The sequence below is a fragment of the Dendrobates tinctorius genome, unplaced genomic scaffold (genome assembly GCF_039654945.1).
Source record: "Dendrobates tinctorius isolate UK_male_01 unplaced genomic scaffold, ASM3965494v1 ptg000171l, whole genome shotgun sequence".
Lineage (NCBI taxonomy): Eukaryota > Metazoa > Chordata > Amphibia > Anura > Dendrobatidae > Dendrobates > Dendrobates tinctorius.
Window position 1 is genome coordinate 79,540 of NW_027361838.1, and position 21,603 is coordinate 101,142.

The 21,603-nt window shown below is 45.7% G+C and overlaps 1 protein-coding gene across 8 annotated transcripts in view; it reads left to right on the top strand.

Moving 5' to 3' along the window:
- The window catches only part of SS18 (SS18 subunit of BAF chromatin remodeling complex), a 97,432-nt gene that overhangs the window by 70,291 nt on the left and 5,538 nt on the right, over window positions 1-21,603 (top strand). For 7 of the 8 annotated variants that reach the window (XM_073550812.1, XM_073550813.1, XM_073550818.1 and 4 more), the window contains exons 5-9: window positions 8,030-8,251; window positions 8,405-8,572; window positions 10,081-10,185; window positions 19,054-19,146; window positions 19,807-19,929. In XM_073550812.1, coding sequence (XP_073406913.1) covers window positions 8,030-8,251; window positions 8,405-8,572; window positions 10,081-10,185; window positions 19,054-19,146; window positions 19,807-19,929 — 711 coding nt within the window. The remainder of the gene's footprint in view (window positions 1-8,029; window positions 8,252-8,404; window positions 8,573-10,080; window positions 10,186-19,053; window positions 19,147-19,806; window positions 19,930-21,603) is intronic. The other variant, XM_073550819.1, reaches the window with a different exon arrangement.

Consider the following 21,603-nt stretch of genomic DNA (forward strand, 5'->3'; position numbering starts at 1 on the left):
CCACCATAATATGCAAATAAAATGAAAAAAAAACAGACAATGTGATTTTCTGGATTTTTTTTTCTCAGTTTGTCTCCCATAGTTGAGGTCTACCTATGATGTAAATTACAGACGCCTCTCATCTTTTTAAATGGTGGAACTTGCACTATTGCTGACTGACTAAATACTTTTTTTCCCCACTGTATGTATGTATGTGTATGTGTATATATATATATATATATATATATATATATATATATATATATATATATATATAATATATATATATGTATATGTAATATTTCTCCTTCGACTCATTGGGGGACACAGAGACTGTGGGTGTGTGCTACTGCCGTCTGGAGGCTGACACTAGGCATACAAAAAACAAGTTAGCTCCTCCTCCACCGCATACACCCTCGCCCCTATAGCGGGCGGAAACCAGTTTTTTGCTTAGTGTCTTTGGAGGCACACGCAGTCTGGTTTCTCCAGACTAGGTTTCTTTTTCAGTTCTCACTATGAAGAGGAGATATGGGCGACGGATCCTATAGAAAGGGTCCGATCTCCCCAAACCATCAACGGGCGAGCACGCGTTGAGCATCGCTCCGCGTATCCTTTCCCGCACCGAGGGACACCTCTGGGACTTTTCCCCAGACATCTATTTTTCGTGTTTGTTATTTTTTGAAGACGAGAAGGGGCAACGCATCTTATAGAAAGGATCCGATTTCCCCAAACCAGCAACGGGCGACTACGTGCGAGAGTCCCTCCACGTCTCCTCTCCCGCGATGTGGGACACTATGCCAGACTTAGCCCTGTCCACCCCTAGGTATGGAAACCATGGGCTTGCACACGGGCACAAGACTAGTCTGTGCGCCCCCACTGCTCCACCAACGCTTGACGGCGGTGCTGCACGGCGGCGGACGGTCCCTCTCCTCGCCCCTACAGGGCAGACGGAGTTAGGGTGCCTGCACCGTCCAAGAAGGAGACTAGCAGGTGCGGAGGGCCCTGGGCGCAGAGTCAGGTGGACCACCCCCCCAAAACCCCCCCCCCAATACCTGGGGCAGAGCGGGCAGTGGCTGCACAGGAGGTGGAGGAGAGGACGTCGCTGGGGCCCGGCGTTTGGACCCCAGGTGGGTAGCGCCATTAATTTAGCCCGCGGCTTCGGCCTAGGCTGCGGGCGGAAGTGGGCGGCAGCGCTCCGGCCGCGTCTTAGGCGGCGTCGCTTCGGCGCCCCCCCGTCCCCGGTATCGGCGTTACAGGATCCGGGGCGGGGGGTATCGTAATTTAGGCCGCGGCTCCGTTCTGATCCGCGGGCGGAAGTCCCGCCCTCAGTGCGGCGTCCGTCGGCGTCACTTCCGGCGCCGCCCCCCTCCTGGCAGGGCGGGCGCCGGATAAAATGGAGTCCCCGACGGCAGTCCGGGGTAGGCCGCAGGAGCTTACCGCAAAGCGCGGCAGTCCCCGGAGACCGCCACCAACGCAGCTGGAGGGGCCTCCCACGGCAGGAGCCGGGAAAAGGACTACAAAGGGGTAAGTGTGACCCCGGCCTGAAGGCCACGCTAGGGCATATAGGGCTCCCCTCTCCTCCGCATACGCCCTCCTTGAAAAAGGGAAAAGAAAAAAAAAAAAAAAATTATATATATATATATATATATAATATGAGAATCTATTTATCTATTTAATTTTTTTTTGGCCTTTTTCCAGCAGTATCTCTGGAAAAGGTAAAGCGCACGCATCCTTCTATGCCGCATGCGTTTCCTGTGGGGTTAGATTCCCACGAGCGCAGACCAGTAAATTATGTGAAACCTGTGTCACCGAACGCGCCCAGGAGCCCTCCCCCGCAGCAGAGCCCAGGGGTCCGGAACACCCAGAGTGGGCGGTATCCCTCTCTCGGTCTATGGTATCATTAACAAAGGCAATTGAGACCCTTCAGGCCCCGGATAGGGGTAGAGATGACGGCTCGCCTGGTTGGGAGGCTTCTGCCTCCTCACATGAGCCGCCGGCCTGCAGGGGCCGCACTCTCTCTAGGCAGGCACATAGGAAGGGAACCCATACTGTGTCGCCAGGCCCCTCCGGTGCTTCAGCATCTGCGAGTGTGGCATCACGCTCGCCGTCACCCCTTTCAGGGAGCGAGCAGAGCTCAGTAGAGGATGTGGAAGAATCCTTGGACCTGGACACCCAAGGGTGCCGGGAGACGGTGGACAGTCTCATTGAGGCTGTCAACCAGACTCTGGGTATTGATGAGGTCACCCTAACCGCAGGGCATAAGGTGTCTTTTAAAAAGGCCCGGAAGCCGCGGAGAGTGTTCAGCACTCATCCTGAGTTCGAGGATATAGTGCAGCGGCACCGGGAACGGCCAGACAAGCGTTTTTCAGGACAGAAGACGCTAGGATCAAGATATCCATTTGCGCCAGAGCTCTGTAAAAAATGGGCAGAGTCTCCGGCGGTGGATCCCCCGGTATCCCGCCTGGCCTCGAGATCCCTGTTATCAGTGCCTAGTGGTTCGGCCATCAAGGACCCCACGGATCGGCTCATAGAGGGATTAGCGCGCTCGGTATACGAAGCATCAGGATCAGCACTCTTCCCTTCCTTTGCGGCAACATGGGTAGCCAAAGCCATGATGTCCTGGTCGGACTCTTTAAATGAGATCCTGCAGGATAGGGAGTTGCCAGCAGAGGTGGCTGAGATAACAAGTCAGATCGCAATGGCGGGTGACTATCTAATTAATGCATCCTTGGATGCAGCTAATAGCGCAGCACTTGCAGCAGCAAACACAATCGCCATTAGGAGAGCCTTGTGGTTAAGGCTGTGGCGGGCTGATTCGGTGTCTAAAAAATCCTTGACTTCCCTGCCCTTTCAGGGTAACCGACTATTTGGGGAAGAATTGGATAGACTCATTTCTGACGCAACAGGGGGTAAAAGTAGTTTTCTCCCACAACAGAAGACAAGGGCGCCATTTCGTCAGCCTCAGGCGCGTTTTCGGGCATTTCGCGCACCCGCGTGGACGGCAACGGCCAGTACCCCCGCTCCTGCGCGCTATAACCATGACAGAGCGTCAGGTCACCTACAGGACCAACCCGCTGGGTAGGATGCGAGGGCGTCCGCCCAGATCAAGGGGGGCCAGGTCCCAGAGGCCCTCTACAAAATGACTCGAGAAGTGCGGTACCCGAGGACAGCAGGATTGGCGGTCGTCTGCAACGGTTCTGTCACATATGGGCTGCGGTGGCACGCGACGCATGGGTGACGGAGCTGATATCTTCCGGGTACAAGATAGAGTTTATAAAAAGTCCGCCAACACGATTTTTTCCCTCCCGGCTTCCCAAGTCAAGGTCTCGGGCAGAGGCATTACGGGGGGCCATCGAAGTGCTGCAGCACAAAGGGGTCATCGTTCCGGTGCCAAGGAGCGAAAGAACCCAAGGGTTTTGTTCCAACCTGTTCGCAGTGCCCAAAAAGGATGGAGCGGTAAGGCCGGTTCTGGACCTAAAGCTACTAAACAGGTTCATCAGGGTCAGGCATTTTCGCATGGAGTCCCTCCGGTCGGTTATATCCTCCATGGAGAAGGGAGAATACCTGGCCTCAATCGATGTTCAGGATGCATATTTACACATCCCTATTTTTCCCACGCATCAGAGATTCCTACGGTTTGCGGTCGAGGGACGGCACTTCCAGTTTGTGTCGCTGCCTTTCGGTTTGGCCACGGCCCCCAGAATATTCACGAAGGTGATGGCGGTCGCCATGGCCACTCTTCACTCCCGGGGCATTGTGGTGTTGCCATACCTGGACGACCTTCTGGTAAAGGGCCCGTCCCGTCCAGCGTGCGAGGAGAGTGTCACCATCACACTGGATACCTTGTCTCGTCTAGGATGGATGATCAACAGGAAGAAATCATTCCTCACGCCGGCCCAGAGGATTGTTTTCCTAGGGATGATATTCGATACCTCCCAGGGATTGGTAATTCTCCCTCAGGACAAGGCTCGGGCACTCCGACAGGGAGCTCGAAGACTTCAACAGCCAGTCCTCCATACTATCCGATTCGGGATGGGGGTCCTGGGCAGGATGGTGGCAGCGATGGAAGCAATCCCGTTTGCTCAGTTTAATCTCCGCCCCCTGCAGCATGCCCTGTTAGCGGCTTGGGACAGGAGCCCGTTCTCACTCGATCACCCATGCAGGTTGTCCTCTCAGGTCCGACAGACCCTTCGATGGTGGACACGCGATCGGTCGCTTCTGCAGGGAAAGCCCTTTCCTCCGGATCATTGGTTAGTGATCACGACCGATGCGAGTCTCTCCGGTTGGGGAGCAATCTTCCGCCACCACACGGCACAGGGGCAGTGGTCGCCTCAGGAAGCTCGTCTCCCTATCAATCTGTTTGAGATTCGAGCAATACGGTTGGCCTTGCAGCAGTTCCAACACGTGCTAGCAGGATACCCGATTCGGATTCAGTCGGACAACGCCACGGCAGTGGCGTACGTGAATCACCAGGGGGGCACACGCAGCAGGGCAACCATGCGCGAGGTGGGACATGTGCTCCGCTGGGCCGAGAGGACCCACTCGATGATCTCAGCGGTTCACATTCCAGGCGTCGAGAATTGGGCAGCGGATTTCCTAAGCCGCCAGGACATCACGGCCGGGGATTGGTCACTACATCCCGAGGTGTTCCAGCAGATTTGCCAGCGCTGGGGAACACCAGACGTGGACTTGATGGCCTCCAGGAAGAACGCCAAAGTGGGCGTGTTTGTCGCCCGGTCTCAGGATCCGCAAGCAATCACAGCGGACGCATTGGTGATACCCTGGAACCAATTTCGGCTCCCATACTTGTTCCCGCCGCTGCCACTTCTCCCCAGGGTTATCTGGAAGATCAAGACAGAGGGGGTTCCGGCAATTCTGCTGGCCCCGGATTGGCCCCGACGGGCATGGTACGCGGATCTGGTACAGCTCATCGCAGACGTACCATGGCGGCTACCGGAACGACCAGATTTACTGTCCCAGGGACCGATCTGCCACCCGAACTTAGGGGCCCTGCGTTTGACGGCGTGGCCATTGAATCTTGGGTGCTGACCCAGGCGGGGTTTGGGCGCGAGGTAGTCGCGACAATGGTAAGGGCCCGAAAGCCAGCCTCGGCAAGGATCTATTATAACACTTGGAAGGTTTTCTTCCAGTGGTGTCGGGAACACGGGGTTTCGCCATTGTCCTTCTCTGTGCCCAACATACTGGCTTTCCTTCAGTCTGGCCTAGACGCAGGTTTGGCGCCAAGTTCCCTTAGAAGACAGATATCGGCCCTGTCGGTCCTGTTTCAGCGAAAGATCGCTACCAATTTGCAGGTCAGAACGTTCCTGCAGGGGGTCGTTCATTTAGTACCTCCCTTCAGAGCACCATTGGAGGCCTGGGATCTTAATCTGGTCCTGTCGGTACTACAGGAGGCTCCGTTTGAGCCACTACAGGATGTTTCATTGGCATATCTATCCAGAAAGGTTGTGTTCCTGGTAGCCATAACATCCATTAGGCGAGTATCTGAGTTGGGAGCGTTATCTTGTAGAGCCCCTTTCCTGACCTTTTTTAAGGACAAGGTAGTCCTTAGGCCTCCGCCACCTTTTTTTACCAAAGGTGGTGTCCTCGTTCCATATTAATGAGGACATTGTGCTGCCTTCTTTCTGTCCAGCGCCAGTTCACAGGGTGGAAAAGGCGCTCCACACATTGGATCTGGTAAGAGCTCTCAGGAGATACGTGTCGAGGACAGCACCTTTCCGCCAGACGGATTCGTTGTTTGTGATCCCCGAAGGGCGCAGGAAGGGCCTCGCAGCCTCACGGTCAACCATAGCCAGATGGATTCGCCTAACCATTCAGGAGGCTTACCGTATTAGAGGCACGCCAGTTCCAGCTGGAGTAAGGGCGCATTCTACTCGGGCAGTGGGCGCCTCGTGGGCGCTTCGGCACCAGGCTTCGGCAGAACAGGTATGCAAGGCAGCAACCTGGGCCAGCCTGCACACTTTTTGTAAACATTACAGTGTGCATACTCAGGCTTCGTCAGATGCGAGCCTGGGCAGAAAAATTCTCCAAGCAGCAGTGGCACACCTTTAAACAGGAAAGCATGCGGCTTGGATCGGTGAGTGTTATCCCACCCAGGGACTGCTTTAGGACGTCCCACAGTCTGTGTCCCCCAATGAGACGAAGGAGAAACATGGATTTTTGTGAGTACTCACCGTAAAATCCTTTTCTCCGAGACGCTCATTGGGGGACACAGCACCCGCCCTGATAGCCGGTTGGCTCATACTTATTATTTAACATATTTTCTTGTTTAAGACAGGGTGATCCTTTTTTCAGACATATGATTTATTGCATTAAGGCTAATTTTTGTATGTCCTCCTACTGCTTTTGCACTAAACTGGTTTCCGCCCGCTATAGGGGCGAGGGTGTATGCGGTGGAGGAGGAGCTAACTTGTTTTTTGTATGCCTAGTGTCAGCCTCCAAACGGCAGTAGCACACACCCACAGTCTCTGTGTCCCCCAATGAGCGTCTCGGAGAAAAGGATATTACGGTGAGTACTCACAAAAATCCATGTTTTATTTACATAATAAGAGCAAACCTGATTACTCTTATTAGGCAACAGTGATTCCAGTGGTGATGGGAGCACTTGGAGCAGTGACCCCCTAAGTTGGGAAAATGGCTACAACAGTTCCCAGGAGCAACATCTGAGCTCTCTGTTCAGAAAAACTAAGATCCTGTGCAGAACCCTCAAACTCCAAGGCCTCTAGTAGAGAACTCGAGAATGGGAAAGGACAAAAAAGACAAAAGAATACCCCCATTGTGGGGTGAGAAGGAAGTTTTTTAAAATAAGAGTAATTGATTCATTTTTATTTAATAAATTAATATTACATTTGAAAATAAGAAATGTTTGTAATATGAATTTTTAGAGAAATCTGCTTCTTTCTCCTACCGTCTGATCATTTATTCTCAAAAATCTTAATTCATCTGAGAAATTTGTCTTCAGTGAATACAGATTTTCCCATTCCTGCAATAGATGATAGTTGGTGCCTGTAAAGTTCTGAAGAGACATGTAATTGTCATTTCAGGAGAACTTGCAGTAGAATGTCTCTCTGCTTCTCAAAGGGAACCTGTCACCCCCCCCCCCCCCCCCAGGGCTTGTTAAAGTAAGAGAGCCACCTTCAGCAGCACTAACGCTGCATTTTGTGAAGGTGGCTCTTATATTTATTATCCGTAGGAACGCGGAAATAAAGACTTTCATAAATTGCCCGCCATACCTCTATTGCGTCATGGAGGTATGTTTTCTCCCCCTGTCTCAACCGCCTCGCAGCCATCCATCATCCCCCTCCTGCCTCCGTTCGCCGCCGCCTCTTTTGCTTGTTACGTGACTGATGCCTTCGCTCTGCAAACATTTCTCGGCCGTGTGCTGCCCGGGAACTTACATCAAGTGATGTAAGGATATTGCTCCTGCGTGTAGGGAGGCCCCAGATCCTGTCCCGTAGTGTGTTATGATGTATTCACACTGTGGGGCTGGGAATCTGGCGCCTGTACAGTGAAGATCTCTGCGCCTGTCACCATCTCCCTCCACCTCTACGGTCTACCATCATGGCAGGCACAGGGGTCTTCAGCAGATCCCTCAGCTGTTATGGTAACCCATCGGTGCCCTGCAGTGGAGATCGCGGTGGTGCTGATGGGCAGTTAAAACTGCGCAGCCCTGTTCAACCCCTTCCCTTACCTTTTATGACACATGCTGTAAATGCTCCTGATACAAATTGACAGTGTTTTTTAACCGAATAAGAGCTGTGTGCGGAGCTCAGATCCACTTGTGCCTGTTAGAGGCAGATGATGATTGACTACCACATCCATCATTTGCCGGCAAAGATGTGGGCTCATCCTGTGAGCCAGCAGCAAAATCAGGGAGCGGACATATAGTGGTATAAAATTTTAGTTCTATGCGTTTTTAGATTAATTTGTGTATAATGTATTGGTAACAGCATGTGATGGGAAAGTCTAATTTATTTTTTTTTTCATTTTGCCCATTAGTTTTTGATAAAAATATTTCTGTTTTGATTTCCAGGACCAAACCACATTCCTATGCAAGGACCAGGACCTACTCAACATAACATGACTAATAACGCGATGCCTATGCCTTCTACTAATCATGGTTCCATGGGAGGCTATAATCACTCTGTGCCATCTTCCCAAAACATGCCAGTTCAGAACCAGTTGGGAATGAGTCAAGGACAGTCAATGGGTAATTATGGTCCCAGGCCAGGCATGAACATGCAGCCAAATCAAGGTAACTAATATTCTTCTCATGGTCCTGTCTTGTTGAGGCACATAAGTGAATATGATTTAGAGGATAATAACATATTTTGGGAAGGTTGACCTTGACAACATTTTCATGGTTCTGCCATTCATGCTGGGTAATTATGCAACTGATCTCTTTTAGGACCAATGATGCATCAGCAGCCTCCCTCACAGCAATATAACCTGCCTCAGGGTGGCGGGCAGCATTATCAGGGCCAGCAGCCACCTATGGGAATGATGGGCCAGGTTACTCAAGGAAATCATATGATGGGTCAAAGGCAAATTCCTCCTTACAGACCACCTCAGCAAGGTACAAATTAACGCCAAACGAATGCAATATTTGTGTAGCGCATCCAATCTGGTATATTGTCACAGTCAGCCTTTCTTAGGCTGGTTTCACATTTGCGTTTTTTAGCGCTGGAAAAAAACGCTAACCTGCGCATGCGTTTTTTCCCCTATATTTAACATGGGTGCGCATACCTGCGCGCTGCCATGCACATGTATGCGATTTTCATGCGCTGCGTTTTTTTGGGGTATGCGTTGGTATTTTCCAGACGCAGCATGTTGCATTTTTTGGCCCTGCAAAAAAGCGCATGCGCACATATGCGCACGTTTTGCGCTAAAAATGGCCATTATAGCCTATGGGTGCGCATATGTGCGCATTGGCATGCTTATGTATGCGTTTTTTTGCACAAGCGTTTTTTTTTTTTAACCATGGAATTTAGGGGTTTGGGTTAGAGTTAGGGTTAGTTAAAGGGGTTTAGGGTCAGGGTTAGGGTTAAGTATGGTTTGGTTAAGGGTTAGGGTCAGGGTTAGGGTCAGGGTTAGGGTTAAGTATGGTTTGGTTAAGGGTCAGGGTTAGGGTCAGGGTTAGGGTTAAGTATGGTTTGGTTAAGGGTCAGGGTTAGGGTCAGGGTTATGGTTAAGTATGGTTTGGTTAAGGGTCAGGGTCAGGGTTAGGGTTAAGTATGGTTTGGTTAAGGGTTAGGGTCAGGGTTAGGGTTAGTTAGGGTTAGGGTCAGGGTTAGGGTTAGTTAGGGTTAGGGTTAGTTAGGGTTTGGGTTAGTTAGGGTTTGGGTTAGGGTTAAGTATGGTTTGGTTAAGGGTCAGGGTTAGGGTTAGTTAGGGTTAGGGTCAGGGTTAGGGTCAGGGTTAGGGTCAGGGTTAGGGTTAGTTAGGGTTTAGGGTTTGGGTTAGGGTTAAGTATGGTTTGGTTAAGGGTTAGGGTCAGGGTTAGGGTTAGTTAGGGTTAGGGTCAGGGTTAGGGTTAGTAAAGTCTTGGTTTGGGTTAGTGTGAGGGGCCACCTAATGTTGGAAAAAAACGCAAACGCGGTAAAAACGCACTAAAAACGCTTACAAATGCATAAAAACGCTGCGTTTTTTTCATGCATGCTCATAAAAATGCTTGAAAAAAACGCAGCAGTTGTATGCTTTTGTATGCGTTTTTTTAATGCGTTTTTTTGCGGGAAAAACGCGCTGCAAAAAAAAGCAAGTGTGAAACTAGCCTTACAGATTGCACACGGTTAAAATAAAAAGACAAAACCAACCCGATCTGTCCTCAGTTTGTGTGTAGTAGTGCAGCTAATAATAATAATCTTTATTTTTTATAAAGCGCTAACATATTCACAGCATTTTACAGTTTGCACACATTAGCAGCTAATCCCTTTTCTTCAGTTCAGTGGACCTGAGCTGCAATACCAGGCATTGAGGCCGTATAGTCATTAAAGGACAATGCACCCAGCTCTCTTATTTAGCACTTTCAACTGCTATGTAGAAATCAGATCGCTATTCCTAACAGGTGAAATGTTTGTTTTCTAGGTCCACAGCAACAGTACTCAGGCCAAGAAGATTACTATGGAGAACAGTACAGTCATGGCAGCCAAGGTCCTCCGGAAGGCATGAGTCAGCAATACTACCCCGACGGTAATGGTCACTTATCAATGGCAATATTTCAGAACTACAGGAACTTTGTTAGTTAATATAAAATACAGTTTGTCATTGAGGCCGTATAGTTATTATTTAATAAGACCCCAATTTTGCCCTGTGTTTTATAGCATTCATGGTTTGGTTTAAAGTCGCATTTATTGTGTATAGAAAGGTCTAGATCTATAATCTATATGATATATTTATACTTTCTAATATATATGTATATGGGATGGGCAAAATACTGCTAAAATAAGTATTCTAGTGTGGGTCATGGCTGCATAAGTCCAAATCTTATTAACAAAAAAGTAAAAGGAAACAATAATGTTTGATCCTTTTTAATTATACGTTGCAACTCTTCTGTATTGCAGTGTATTATGTCTTTGTGGGGTACACTAACAAGCAGCCTCTTAGGTTTTTGTGCATGGCAGTAGGAGATCTGCCTGCTCTACACTCAGTACTTTTGTGCTTGAAAGGGTTAAATTGTTTTTCTTTTCTTTTTTTTTTCCCCCCCCCATTTTGAAAGAACTAATGTAGCAGCTGCCAGTGACATATACTTTCCTGTTGCTCCATCAGAGAGTGGTCACTTGTCGCTCTGCAGTGCTTACACACTACATGATCAGTCTATATGGCTTAAGATCTCTGCAGCCAGCAGTGCAAATGGTCATTATTGTTAACATATATTGAGCACTTTTTCAGGCATGTTGCAGGCAGAATGCACTTAGAAACCACGCTGTGCGCACATACCGTAATAACTCTAAGACGGAAGGCGTTGCTTACTCTGAAAATGCTGCCCTGCGGTGTGATTTTTGAAATCCACAATATGTTAAATAGTCTTGCAGTAGATGCACCTTTTTCTTGTATGCTTTAAAGCGTCACTCCAGTGTTTTGTTTTCATTGCACCGCTGGAGTGGTGCTTTACATGTAATCTCATACTCACCTTCCACCGCCGTCATCATTTTCCAGCGTCTCTCCCATTGGTCTCTGGTGAAAAGTGAAATGTTGACAGCTCCAGTGTCTCATGCAGCGTGCCATAGGTCGCTATTAAATACACGTATGAGAGCCTTGTTCTGGCCTCGTTCTGACTCTCGTAGACTTGCATTGAGAGCTTGTGACGTAGGTTCTAACTTCCTGCCAGTCAGAAGCTACGCTCACAAGATGGCGCGGCGAGACTGGAACAGCACCAAAAATGTTAATGCAGCTGGAGGGTGAGTATGTAACCAGGGGTTTACATTTAAAGTGCCATTCCAGCGCTAAAAACAAACAAACGTTATATAGGTGCTTTTAATGAGGTGTGGAAAATCCTTAGATTGAAAAAGGCTTATAAGCGTCTTATTATTCGTTTTCCACATGTAATACACACAGAAAGAATGAAGTTTCATCAAACTTCAGGCCACAAAGCAATCAGGAACTTTCCAAGGCAAAGTAGTTTTATTTAAAATATGATTTGCACATAAGGCAGCAAAATCCTAAAACACATAAAAAATACATGTTGAAAAAACACTAAAAACTGCAATGAAAATAATCAAAATCCTTCTTTGGCCTATTAATGCATTTTTGATGTTATAGACTTTCCGCAGCATTTCTGCATTAGTTATCGTGAGAACATAGCCATACCAAGAATTTAAAGAGAACCTGTTATGGCCGCTATAAGATGTGGCAACTGCCTTTCAGGGCTTATCTACAGCAATCTGTAGATAAGCCCCCGATCCGACCTGCAAGATAAGAAAAATAAGTTTTATTATATTCACTCCAATGCGGTCCTCTCTGATGGGTGTTGCAGGTCCGGGTCCTCCCATCTTCTTGCGACGCCGTCCTCCTGCTTGCTTCCTCGCTCCCGCCATCGCACTTCTGCGCAGAAGTGCAATGCCAGGAGCAAGGAAGCAAGCAGGAGGGCTGAGTTGCAAGAAGATGGATGGCAGAGGACCCGTGACCTGCGACACCCATCGGACCGGACTGCATCAGACCGCCCCTCTACCCCCTGGGTGAGTGTAGTAAAACTTACTTTTTTTTATCTTTCAGGCTGGACCGGGGGCTTGTCTACAGCATTATAGAATAAGCCCTAAAAGGCTTTGGCCGCTTCTTATAGTGGCCAAAACAGGTGACAGGTTCCCTTTTAAAAAAGAGCACTCAAATGAAATTGTCACATTTTTCATGCTGAAAACTCTTCAGGAAACGCTAATGTATTTTTTTTTTTTTTTCCTGTATAGCTTTCCTGTGGTTTTTGTGTGGTCTTTTTTCTACTCCATTGAATAATTGGGAAACCACTTGCAAAATGATCCAGAAGACATCTGGACGTCTTTTGAGCGTTCCCATTGATTTGCATTGTACTGTAAAGTACAGAGTGACTTCCAAGCGGAAAACGCCAAAAGAATGGTCAGGTCACTTTTTTTTTTTTTTTTTTTTTTTAACAGCTTTTTCAGTGTTTTTAGAAACCTGAAGCCATTAAGAAAAGCCTGAACATAGAGTTGTGTGAAAAAGTTTGCCCTCTTCCTGATTTCCTATTCTTTTGCATGTTTGTCACACTGAAATGTGTCTAATCACCAAACAGATTTAAACATTAGACAAAGATAACGCAAGTAATCACAAAATGCAGTTTTTAACCCCTTAACTACCGATGATACGCATTAAATATCCGCCGCTAAAGGGCTTTATTCCCTCATGGCCGTTTTAAAACTGCGATTGGGCATAAGGAATAGCGCCCCCTAGAGTCAGAAAATCTCCGGGGTCTCAGGCCCTGGAGAACATGATCAGGGCTGGATTTTACAGTCCCTGATCACGTGATCGCCTTTATTCAGGGAATAATGGTGATCTTTGAAAAAAAAAAACTGCTTGCTGTTAAAATAATTTCTCTCTCTTCTGACATGATGTAGATATCAGAGGAGAGAGAATTGAGGTCCTCCCGAGCTTCCCCTGTAACTCCGCCATCCGTAGGGCCGTTTTACTCCATCTCCTGGTCCTCTGCATCATGTTCCTGGAAAAAAAATAGTGGGCGCATGCACAGTGCTGCACCCGCTGAGATCTGCCGACCCGGTACCTGGTAACCATAGGGAATTTTGCTTTTGATCACTGTGATAGACCCTGAGCTGCGACAATGCATTCGAAACACGTTGCTCTGCCGATTCATTTATTTTTTTTTTATTTTTTTACATTTTAATAAACGCTGGAATTTTCCCATTTTTTTCTTTTTCTGTTTACACACATGTGGTCACGCGGTATCCCTGCACGCCTAAGACTGAGGAGGTGAGCTGGTTTCTGAACCTTTCTGCCTCTCACTATAAAAATTAAAAGTTTGAAAATTGCTAAATTTTCCGTTTTTGTTTTTTTTCCACAAATTAACGGAAGCCATATCAAACAAATTTTTATCACTATCATGAAGTACAATATGTCACAAAAAAAAAATGTTAGAATCGGTGGGATCCATTGAAGCGTTCCAGAGTTACCTCATAAAGTGACACTGGTCTGAATTGTAAAATTTGACTTGGTCATTAAGTTAAAAATTGGCTCTGTAACTAAGGGTTTAAATGAAAGTCTTTATTGTTAAGGGAAAAAGAAATTCAAACCTACAGGCCCTTGTGTGAAAAAGTGATTGTCCCCTAAATCTAATAACTGGTTAGGTCACCTTCGCAGCAGCAACTGCAATGAAGCGTTTGCGATATCTGGCAATAAGTCTTTTATAATGATCAGGAGGACTTTTGGCCCACTCTTCTTTGCAGAATTGTTGTAGATCAGCCACATTGGAGGGTTTCTGGGCATGAGTTGTTTTTTTTTTTTTTATTTTAAGGTCATGCCACAGCATCTCATTCGGATTAAAGTCAGGACTTTGATTAGGCCACTCAAGTCTTAATTTTGTTTTTCTTAAGCCATTCAGAGGTGGACTTGCTGGTGTTTCTTGGATCATTGTCCTGCTGCATAACCCAAGTAAGGTCACAAACAGATGACCGGACATTCTCCTTCAGGTTTTTTCAGTAGACAGCAGAATTCATGGTTCCATTTACCACAGCAAGTCTTCCAGGTCCTGAAGCAGCCAAACTGCCTCAGACCATCAGACTTCCACCACCATATTTTACTGTTGGTATCATGTTCATTTTCTGAAAAGTTGTGTTACTTTTATGCCAGATGTAATAGGACATACAGAATCCAAAAAGTTCAACTTTTGTCTCCTCAGTCCACAGAGTATACTCTGAAAAGTATTGGGGATCATCCAGTTTTGTGGCAAAACTGAGACAAGCCTTTATGTTCTTATTGCTCAGTAGTGTTTTTTGCCTTGGATCGCTGCCATGCAGGTTATTTTTGCCCAGTCTTTCTTATGGTGGACATCCAAATAAAAAATGAAGACAGCGCCTCAAATGTTGGTGAAAAATTCTTTCTGTTTCTTTATTCTGCCATCTGTGGCAACGTTTCGATCTTACATGATCTTTTTCAAGCACGTAAGATCGAAACGTCGCCACAGACGGCAGAATAAAGAAACAGTAAGAATTTTTCACCAATTTTTGAGGCGCTGTCTTCATTTTTTATTTAGATGTCTGGATATTTTCCGGGAAGGACTCTCTGGAATTGACGTGCGCCTCTATTGTGGGTAAAGTTGTCCCCTTATTGCTATGAGGTGCTGTGGATTTTTTATTCTTTTCTTATGGTGGAGTCATGAATACTGACCTTAAAGGGAACCTGTCAGCACTTTTGGCCTATATAAGATATAGCCATCACCTTTCAGGGCCTATACACAGCATTCTATAATGCTGTATATAAGCCCTCGATCTGACCTGTAAGAGAAGAAAAATAACTTTTATCATACTCGCCTACAGGGCGCTCGGGTCCGATGGGTGTCGCTGGTCCTGGTCTGGCGACTCCCATCTTCATGTGATGCCACCCTCCTTGCTTTGTGTGGTTGACGTGTCCCTGCATCATCCACACAGTCTCCTCAGCATCGCTCTCTTGCACCCCTGCTGAGGGCAGAGCAAAGTGTTGCAGTGCACAGGTGCCGGGGTTTTTTGACCTTTTCTGGCACCTGCGCACTGCAGTACTTTTATCTGCCCTCAACAGGGCAGGTTAAGTACGTCTGCGCAAGACCGCGATGCCAGGTAGCCTGAGTGGATGATGCAGGGACGCGTCATCCACATGAAGAAAGCAGGAGGGGCGAGATCGCATGAAGATGGGAGGTGCCGGACCAAGACCAGCGACACCCATTGGACCTAAAGTCATTTTTCTTCTGTGTATAAGCCCTGTGAAAGGTGATGGCTGTATCTTATATCTGCCAAAACTTCTGACAGGCTCACTTTAAGTGAGTACTGCAGTTCTTTGGATGTTATTGTGGGGTCTTTTGTGACCTCTTGGTTGAGTCGTCACTGCGCTCTGGGGGTAATTTTAGTCAGCCAGCCGCTTCTAGGAAGGTTCAACCACTGTTCTATGTTTTTGCCATTTGTGGATAATTTCTCTCGCTGTGATTCACTGGAGGCCCAAAGCTTTAGAAATGGCTTTATAATCTTTTCCACACTGATACATCTCAGTTACTTTGTTTCTCATTTGTTCCAGAGTTTCTTTGGTTTGGCATGATATCTAGCTTTTGTGGGCTTTTGGTCTACTTCAGGCATGTTCTATTTAAGGGTATGTGCACACGGAGTTTTTTGGCTCTGCGGAATTTGTAGTGAATGCGGATTTGCCTGCGGTTTCACACCTCATAATGGATGAGGTGTGAAACTGCAGCGGTTCTGCACAAAACAATTGACATGCTGCGGATTGTAAACCGCAGCAAAACTGCGCGGAAAAAACCGCAGCATGTGCACAGCGTGGTTTTTTTTTTTCCGTAGGAAATAAAGGTACTGTACAACGCAGCAAAATCTGCTGCGGACCCGCAGAGCCAAAACCGCTGCGGATGCACAGCAGAATCTGCACCGTGTGCACATACCCTAAGTGATTTCTTGATTGAGACCAGGTGTGGCTGGGGAATTTGAATTCTGCTTCCCAAAAGTGGGATAAATCACAGTTCATTTAAGTTTTAAGGAAGAAGGGGCAATCACTTTCACCCAGGGCCCTGTAGGTTTGGATTTTTTTTTTTTTTCCATTAATAATAAAGACCTTCATTTGAAAACTGCAATTTGTATTTACTTGTGTTATCTTTGTCTAGTATTTAAATTTGTTTCTTGATCTGAAACATTTAAGTGTGACAAACATACAAAAGAATAGGAAATCAGGAAGGGGGAAACACTTTGTCACATAACTGTATGACCAGCAAGTCTTTTATACATGAAAATTAATATTTGTTCTTTAGCGCTTTCAGATTCCGCAGTATATTTTTTGTCGTATTCACATTCCCTTAAAGTGCCTTTCTCACAATAGACACGGTACCTATCCACAGTATGCGCTTGGAGATGCCATAATCAACAGAGCTAGGGTCCTAAGACCACATTCACACTTTCTGTATTCATCAGTATTTTACATCCGTATTTGTAAGCCACAGTTACATTTTTCACCCACTTCTGGTTTTAGCTTATATACTGACGTAAAAAATCTGGCCAAACACTAACCGTGTGAACATGGCTTTCTACTTAGGGTAACTGTTGCGATATTCACCTTCTCTATTATTTACCATCTACTATAAAATTGCCTCCAGTTATAGGTCGTGTTCTTCTTATGTTCAGTGGTTTTTCGAAAGTCTAACTAATATATGGTGGAATACTAATAGTTTTTACCCTTCCTGGAATCTAATCTTTGTCTTGGCAGATACATAAATAACAAAGCTTTCACAAAGGAATTTTCTAGGTGATTTCCATTCTTTTTTTGCCAGGAATTATGGATGCAGGGCACAGGTAATTGTAGTAATTATTTGCAGTGACTGATATTTGGCAATTCCAATCTTAGTTCACAATCACAAACATTAGACACATTGTCAGATTTCGGTCGGGGTAAGACAGTGTATGAAAAATCATCAGAGTTTCATCCAGATCCTTAAAGGGAATCTGTCACCCTTTTTTTCGACTATGAGCTGCCGACACCGATATCAAGGGCTTATCTACAGCATTCTGTAATGCTGTAGATAAGCCCCCGATGTAACCTGAAAGAGAAGAAAAAGTAGTTAGATTATATTCATCAGGGGGCGGTCCGGTCTTGGTCCGATGGGTGTTGCCGTCCGGCGCCTCCCATCTTCTAACAGTGACGTCCTCTTCTTTGCTGCCTGTCGTGGCTCTGGAGCAGGCGCACTTCTCTGCCCTGTTGAGGGCAAGCAGAATACTGCAGTGCGCAGGCACTGGACCTCTCCCGGCGCCTGCGCACTGCAGGACTCTGCTCTGCCCTCAACAGGGCAGATCAGTGTGCCTGCGCCGGAGCCACGACAGGCAGCAAAGAAGAGGACGTCACCGTTAGAAGATGGGAGGCGCCAGACCAGATGGCGACACCCATCGGACCGGACCGAACGCCAGGGTGAGTATAATCGAACTCTTTTTTTTTTTTTTTTTTTTTTCTTCTTATCTTTCAGGTTACATTGTGGCTTATCTACAGCATTACAGAATGCTGTAGATAAGCCCCTGATGTCGGCTCCGGCAGCTCATAGTCGAAAAATGGGGTGACCGGTTCCCTTTAAAGATTGCATGCTATGCAGATGATCTCTTTATGGGATTTTTTTATTTATTTTTTTTTTCCTCCACTCGGACTCGCAGTCTATGTAAGACAAAACTATCTGAACTGCCTTACTGAACACATCTGTATTATATGCTCATCTACATAAACCTTTAGTCCTATGTTCTCAGTTCGTAGACAGACAGCCGTGATCAGGTGGTCTGCAGGTCTCCAGAACCATAATTACAGGCTTATTTATATCTGAGGTGGTAAGTTTACGTAAGGAGACCCACAGTCAGTCTGGGCATTGCTGTCTGTATACAGACCACAAAATACAGGCTTCTGGACTGAACCTTAACCATCTCTTGAAGACCCCTATCAGTAGATGGACATGCACCTCTGAATTGGAAGGACGAGACACTCAGAACAGCTCACTTTCTGGCAGACTATCCAAACTTTCTCTGACCTTGTATAACATTGACAAATTAGCAACTCTGATGAATGGGCCTCATCATACTGCATTTGTCTGCCCAACTGTACCAATCCCCATTGGACTCACCTTGAACCAATGAGGGTTTTCTTTTATATTACATTTTGTTTTGTTTTTTGTTGTTTTTTTTAATTCAGTTATTACTTCTGATGCTCTTATTCTATTTTCATACATTTTGTCTTCAATCTCAAGTTTGATGTTGCTCACATGAGGGATCCCCATCAAAGCGTTGATTCATCATTTTTTTTCCCCCCCTCATGGAGCAGTTTTTAAAACCCGGTTAGGGGACGAAAAATACTCGCTGTATAAACAGCACTGTTTATTTCCCCATTGACCTCAACAGGAGATGTCTTCTGAGTGTGTTTGATGTACTTTTTATTGTGTATTTTGGAGCGAATCTGCCCCAGTTGTCCAAATAGCTCTGTGAACATACCCTTAGTAATGGCTCCATACGCTGTAAAGTTTCTAGAATATTTCCACATCTTGTGGGCGCAGTCGCACACTGTAGCCTATCTAGAATAGTCGCTTGCCAGATGTTTAACCATTGTAAAATGTTCTAACGTTGAAATTACGACATGTTTTCTCTATTGTAATGTGTGCATTTTCATGATGGGTTTTATTACAAATGCATCTAAAAAAATGTTCCAATTGGCAGATGGTCAGCTATGTAGTGACTGCTGGATAGCCAGGGAGCGCTGTCCAGCTCTTTATTGTGCTGTATACTTTCTTATATGTGACATATAAGCTGAAATAAGTAGAGCTACTTATATGCATCTCCAGCATAAGGCCATTAACGTTTCTTCCTGTTTCTTGTCGAATTGATGTAGGTCATAGTGATTACGGTTATCAGCAACCGTCGTATCCTGAACAAGGCTACGATAGGCCTTACGAGGATTCCTCCCAACATTACTACGAAGGAGGTATCTATATACCTTCACACACACTCTCACATATACCAATCCTATTTCCGTTTGAAAATCCCGGAATAAGGGTATTGTCACGATGTCCATATTAAGCTTTCATAGAAATAGTGCTGGCTTATTTTTATTTATTTTTTATTACTCCTATACAATAAAGCTAGGCTCCGTCTCCCACCCACTCAATAATTGTTCACAACCCCCTTACTGACCATACATGACTAAAACATGTTAATTCTCTCCGCTAAATGAACCTAACCCAACAAAACCATTGATATTTCAGCTCTGTTTCCATACACACACAATGTTTGTAGGATCCAGCTTTCTGATCTCGTCTAGCTAGTCTGTGCTCTTTCAGCTGTCTCTTAATTTTCCTTTTCTTTTGCTCCTCTGATCACAGCCATAATCCTGTGATACTTCTCCAATATGTCTCCAACAAAAATGCCGCAGTCCAGACTTGCAAAACTAGCTTTATTACGTTTGTGGGCTGACTTCCCTATGTTTGTTTTTATATTTTTTTTTTGTTTTTTTTGGCGTGTTGCGTAACTATTTTTATATATTGGTTTTGTATTTTTGTTTCCTTGTTTGGTGTTGGTTGTGATGGTGTGACACTTTCTGAAGTAAGCATTTTATTAATTTTGTGTTCTTTAAATTCACTTTTAGGAAATGCACAGTATGCTCAGCAGCAAGAGTCCTATCAAGGACCCCCCCAGCAGCAAGGCTACCCACCTCAACAACAGCAGTACCCAAGCCAGCAAGGTTATCCTGGCCAACAACAAGGTTACGGTGAGTACTTTTCAAAGTCTCTTTATCTGACATGACCTGGTCTGTTGACATTCCTTTTACCAGCTAGCGTGTGTGTTGGACTAATTAAAAATTACCTCGGTCTATAGCTTTGACCCTAGAAACTTTACATGATGGCAGAAAATAAAGCTCATTAGAAAATAAAAGTCTTGGGCATCTTTCAAACACCAGCTATTTTTTTTTTTTGTTGTTGTTTTCATTCCCTAAGAAAAAAAAATCCTTCACTGTAGTTGGTACAGTTTTCAAATTTTCATCTTTTTTTTTTTTTTTTTTTTTTTTATCTGTCCCTTTTTACAATCAAGTTACAGCCGAAAAAAAAAATTCTTAACTTCTCCTAAAATTGCTTGCATATGTTTCGGCTGTCAAAACAGAGGCTAGAGATGCAGGGGCTCAAACATATTCGACTACGCCGAAGACACTTGGTTAACACCTGAGCATGATAACGCCTTATCCAAGCATGTTCGCTCATCATTACTGCCTACCATACTATTACAAGGTTGTTCTGTCCGCTTTTAAGTGAATAGTAGAGTAATGCAGCATTTGATGAGATGTGCCTCAACTTCCTTTTTTTTTTCTGTTCAATTCAAATGCATTTGAAAGGAATTGAAAAATAATAAAGACCTCCATGTCTTCAATATAGCTGTGTGAATTTGCAGAAGACCCCACAGAAGTTTTGTATTTTGCCTCAGTAAGACTCAGAAACTGTGCTAAGCCACATTACAACCTCTCTCTCGCAAAATATTTCATTTTTTGTCAATACTTAAGATTGTACCAAAAATGTCAGTCTTTGGCTAACACAACAGATTTCTGCTTACCCATGAACAGCACAGTTCTGAAGTCCACTTTTCTTCTAGACATGAAATCCCTTTACTGTGCCCACATTATTTGGGGTCTTTGCACTTTTTGTTTCCCATGTGGTTTTCACTTCAAAATAGTTTATCTGCATTGCTATATATGTATAACCAATCATTTGTCCAGAATTTTCTCACATTTATTAAAGGGAACCTGACAGCGGATATATGCTGCCTGTGGATCGGGCAGCATGTATCAGATCGTGACTGAATAATCTTAGCCACATAAGTTACGTTCAACTCTGCAATTCCGAAGCCCTTCAGAGAAAAGCGTTGTTTAATCCCCTTCACGACATGCGCTGTATATATTTATATGGCGCTGCGGGAGCTGAGCGCCGCCGCGATCAAATGCGGGTGTGAGCTCTACATGAGAGCTGACACACTGGAACAGTACCCACAATCTGTGCTAGCACCGATCCCAGGCGTTTAACCTCTCTGATGTCACTTTCAATAGCGACATTGATGGGCATCGTGGAGGTAGTGAGCTGCTTCTATGCTCTCATCGGCACAATGCGAATCGCGTTGTGCCGATTGTCTCCATGGTGACCCCGGGCCGAAAGATGGTTGCAGGGTCGTCCAGGGACCGTGGCCTGTAAGCTCCTGCTCAGAACAGAAGGTGATGAGCCTCCTCCCTGCTTGCAATGTACTGATCTAATGCCCTGCAATGCAAAAGAATTACGGAGTATTAGATCAGCGATCAGGACAGGGAACGTTGTCATTGTAACAAAGAAAAAAAAAAATAAGTTGTAAAAATGAAAAAAATCTTAATCCAAAGAATATGGTACATTTATTTATGTAAAAACTA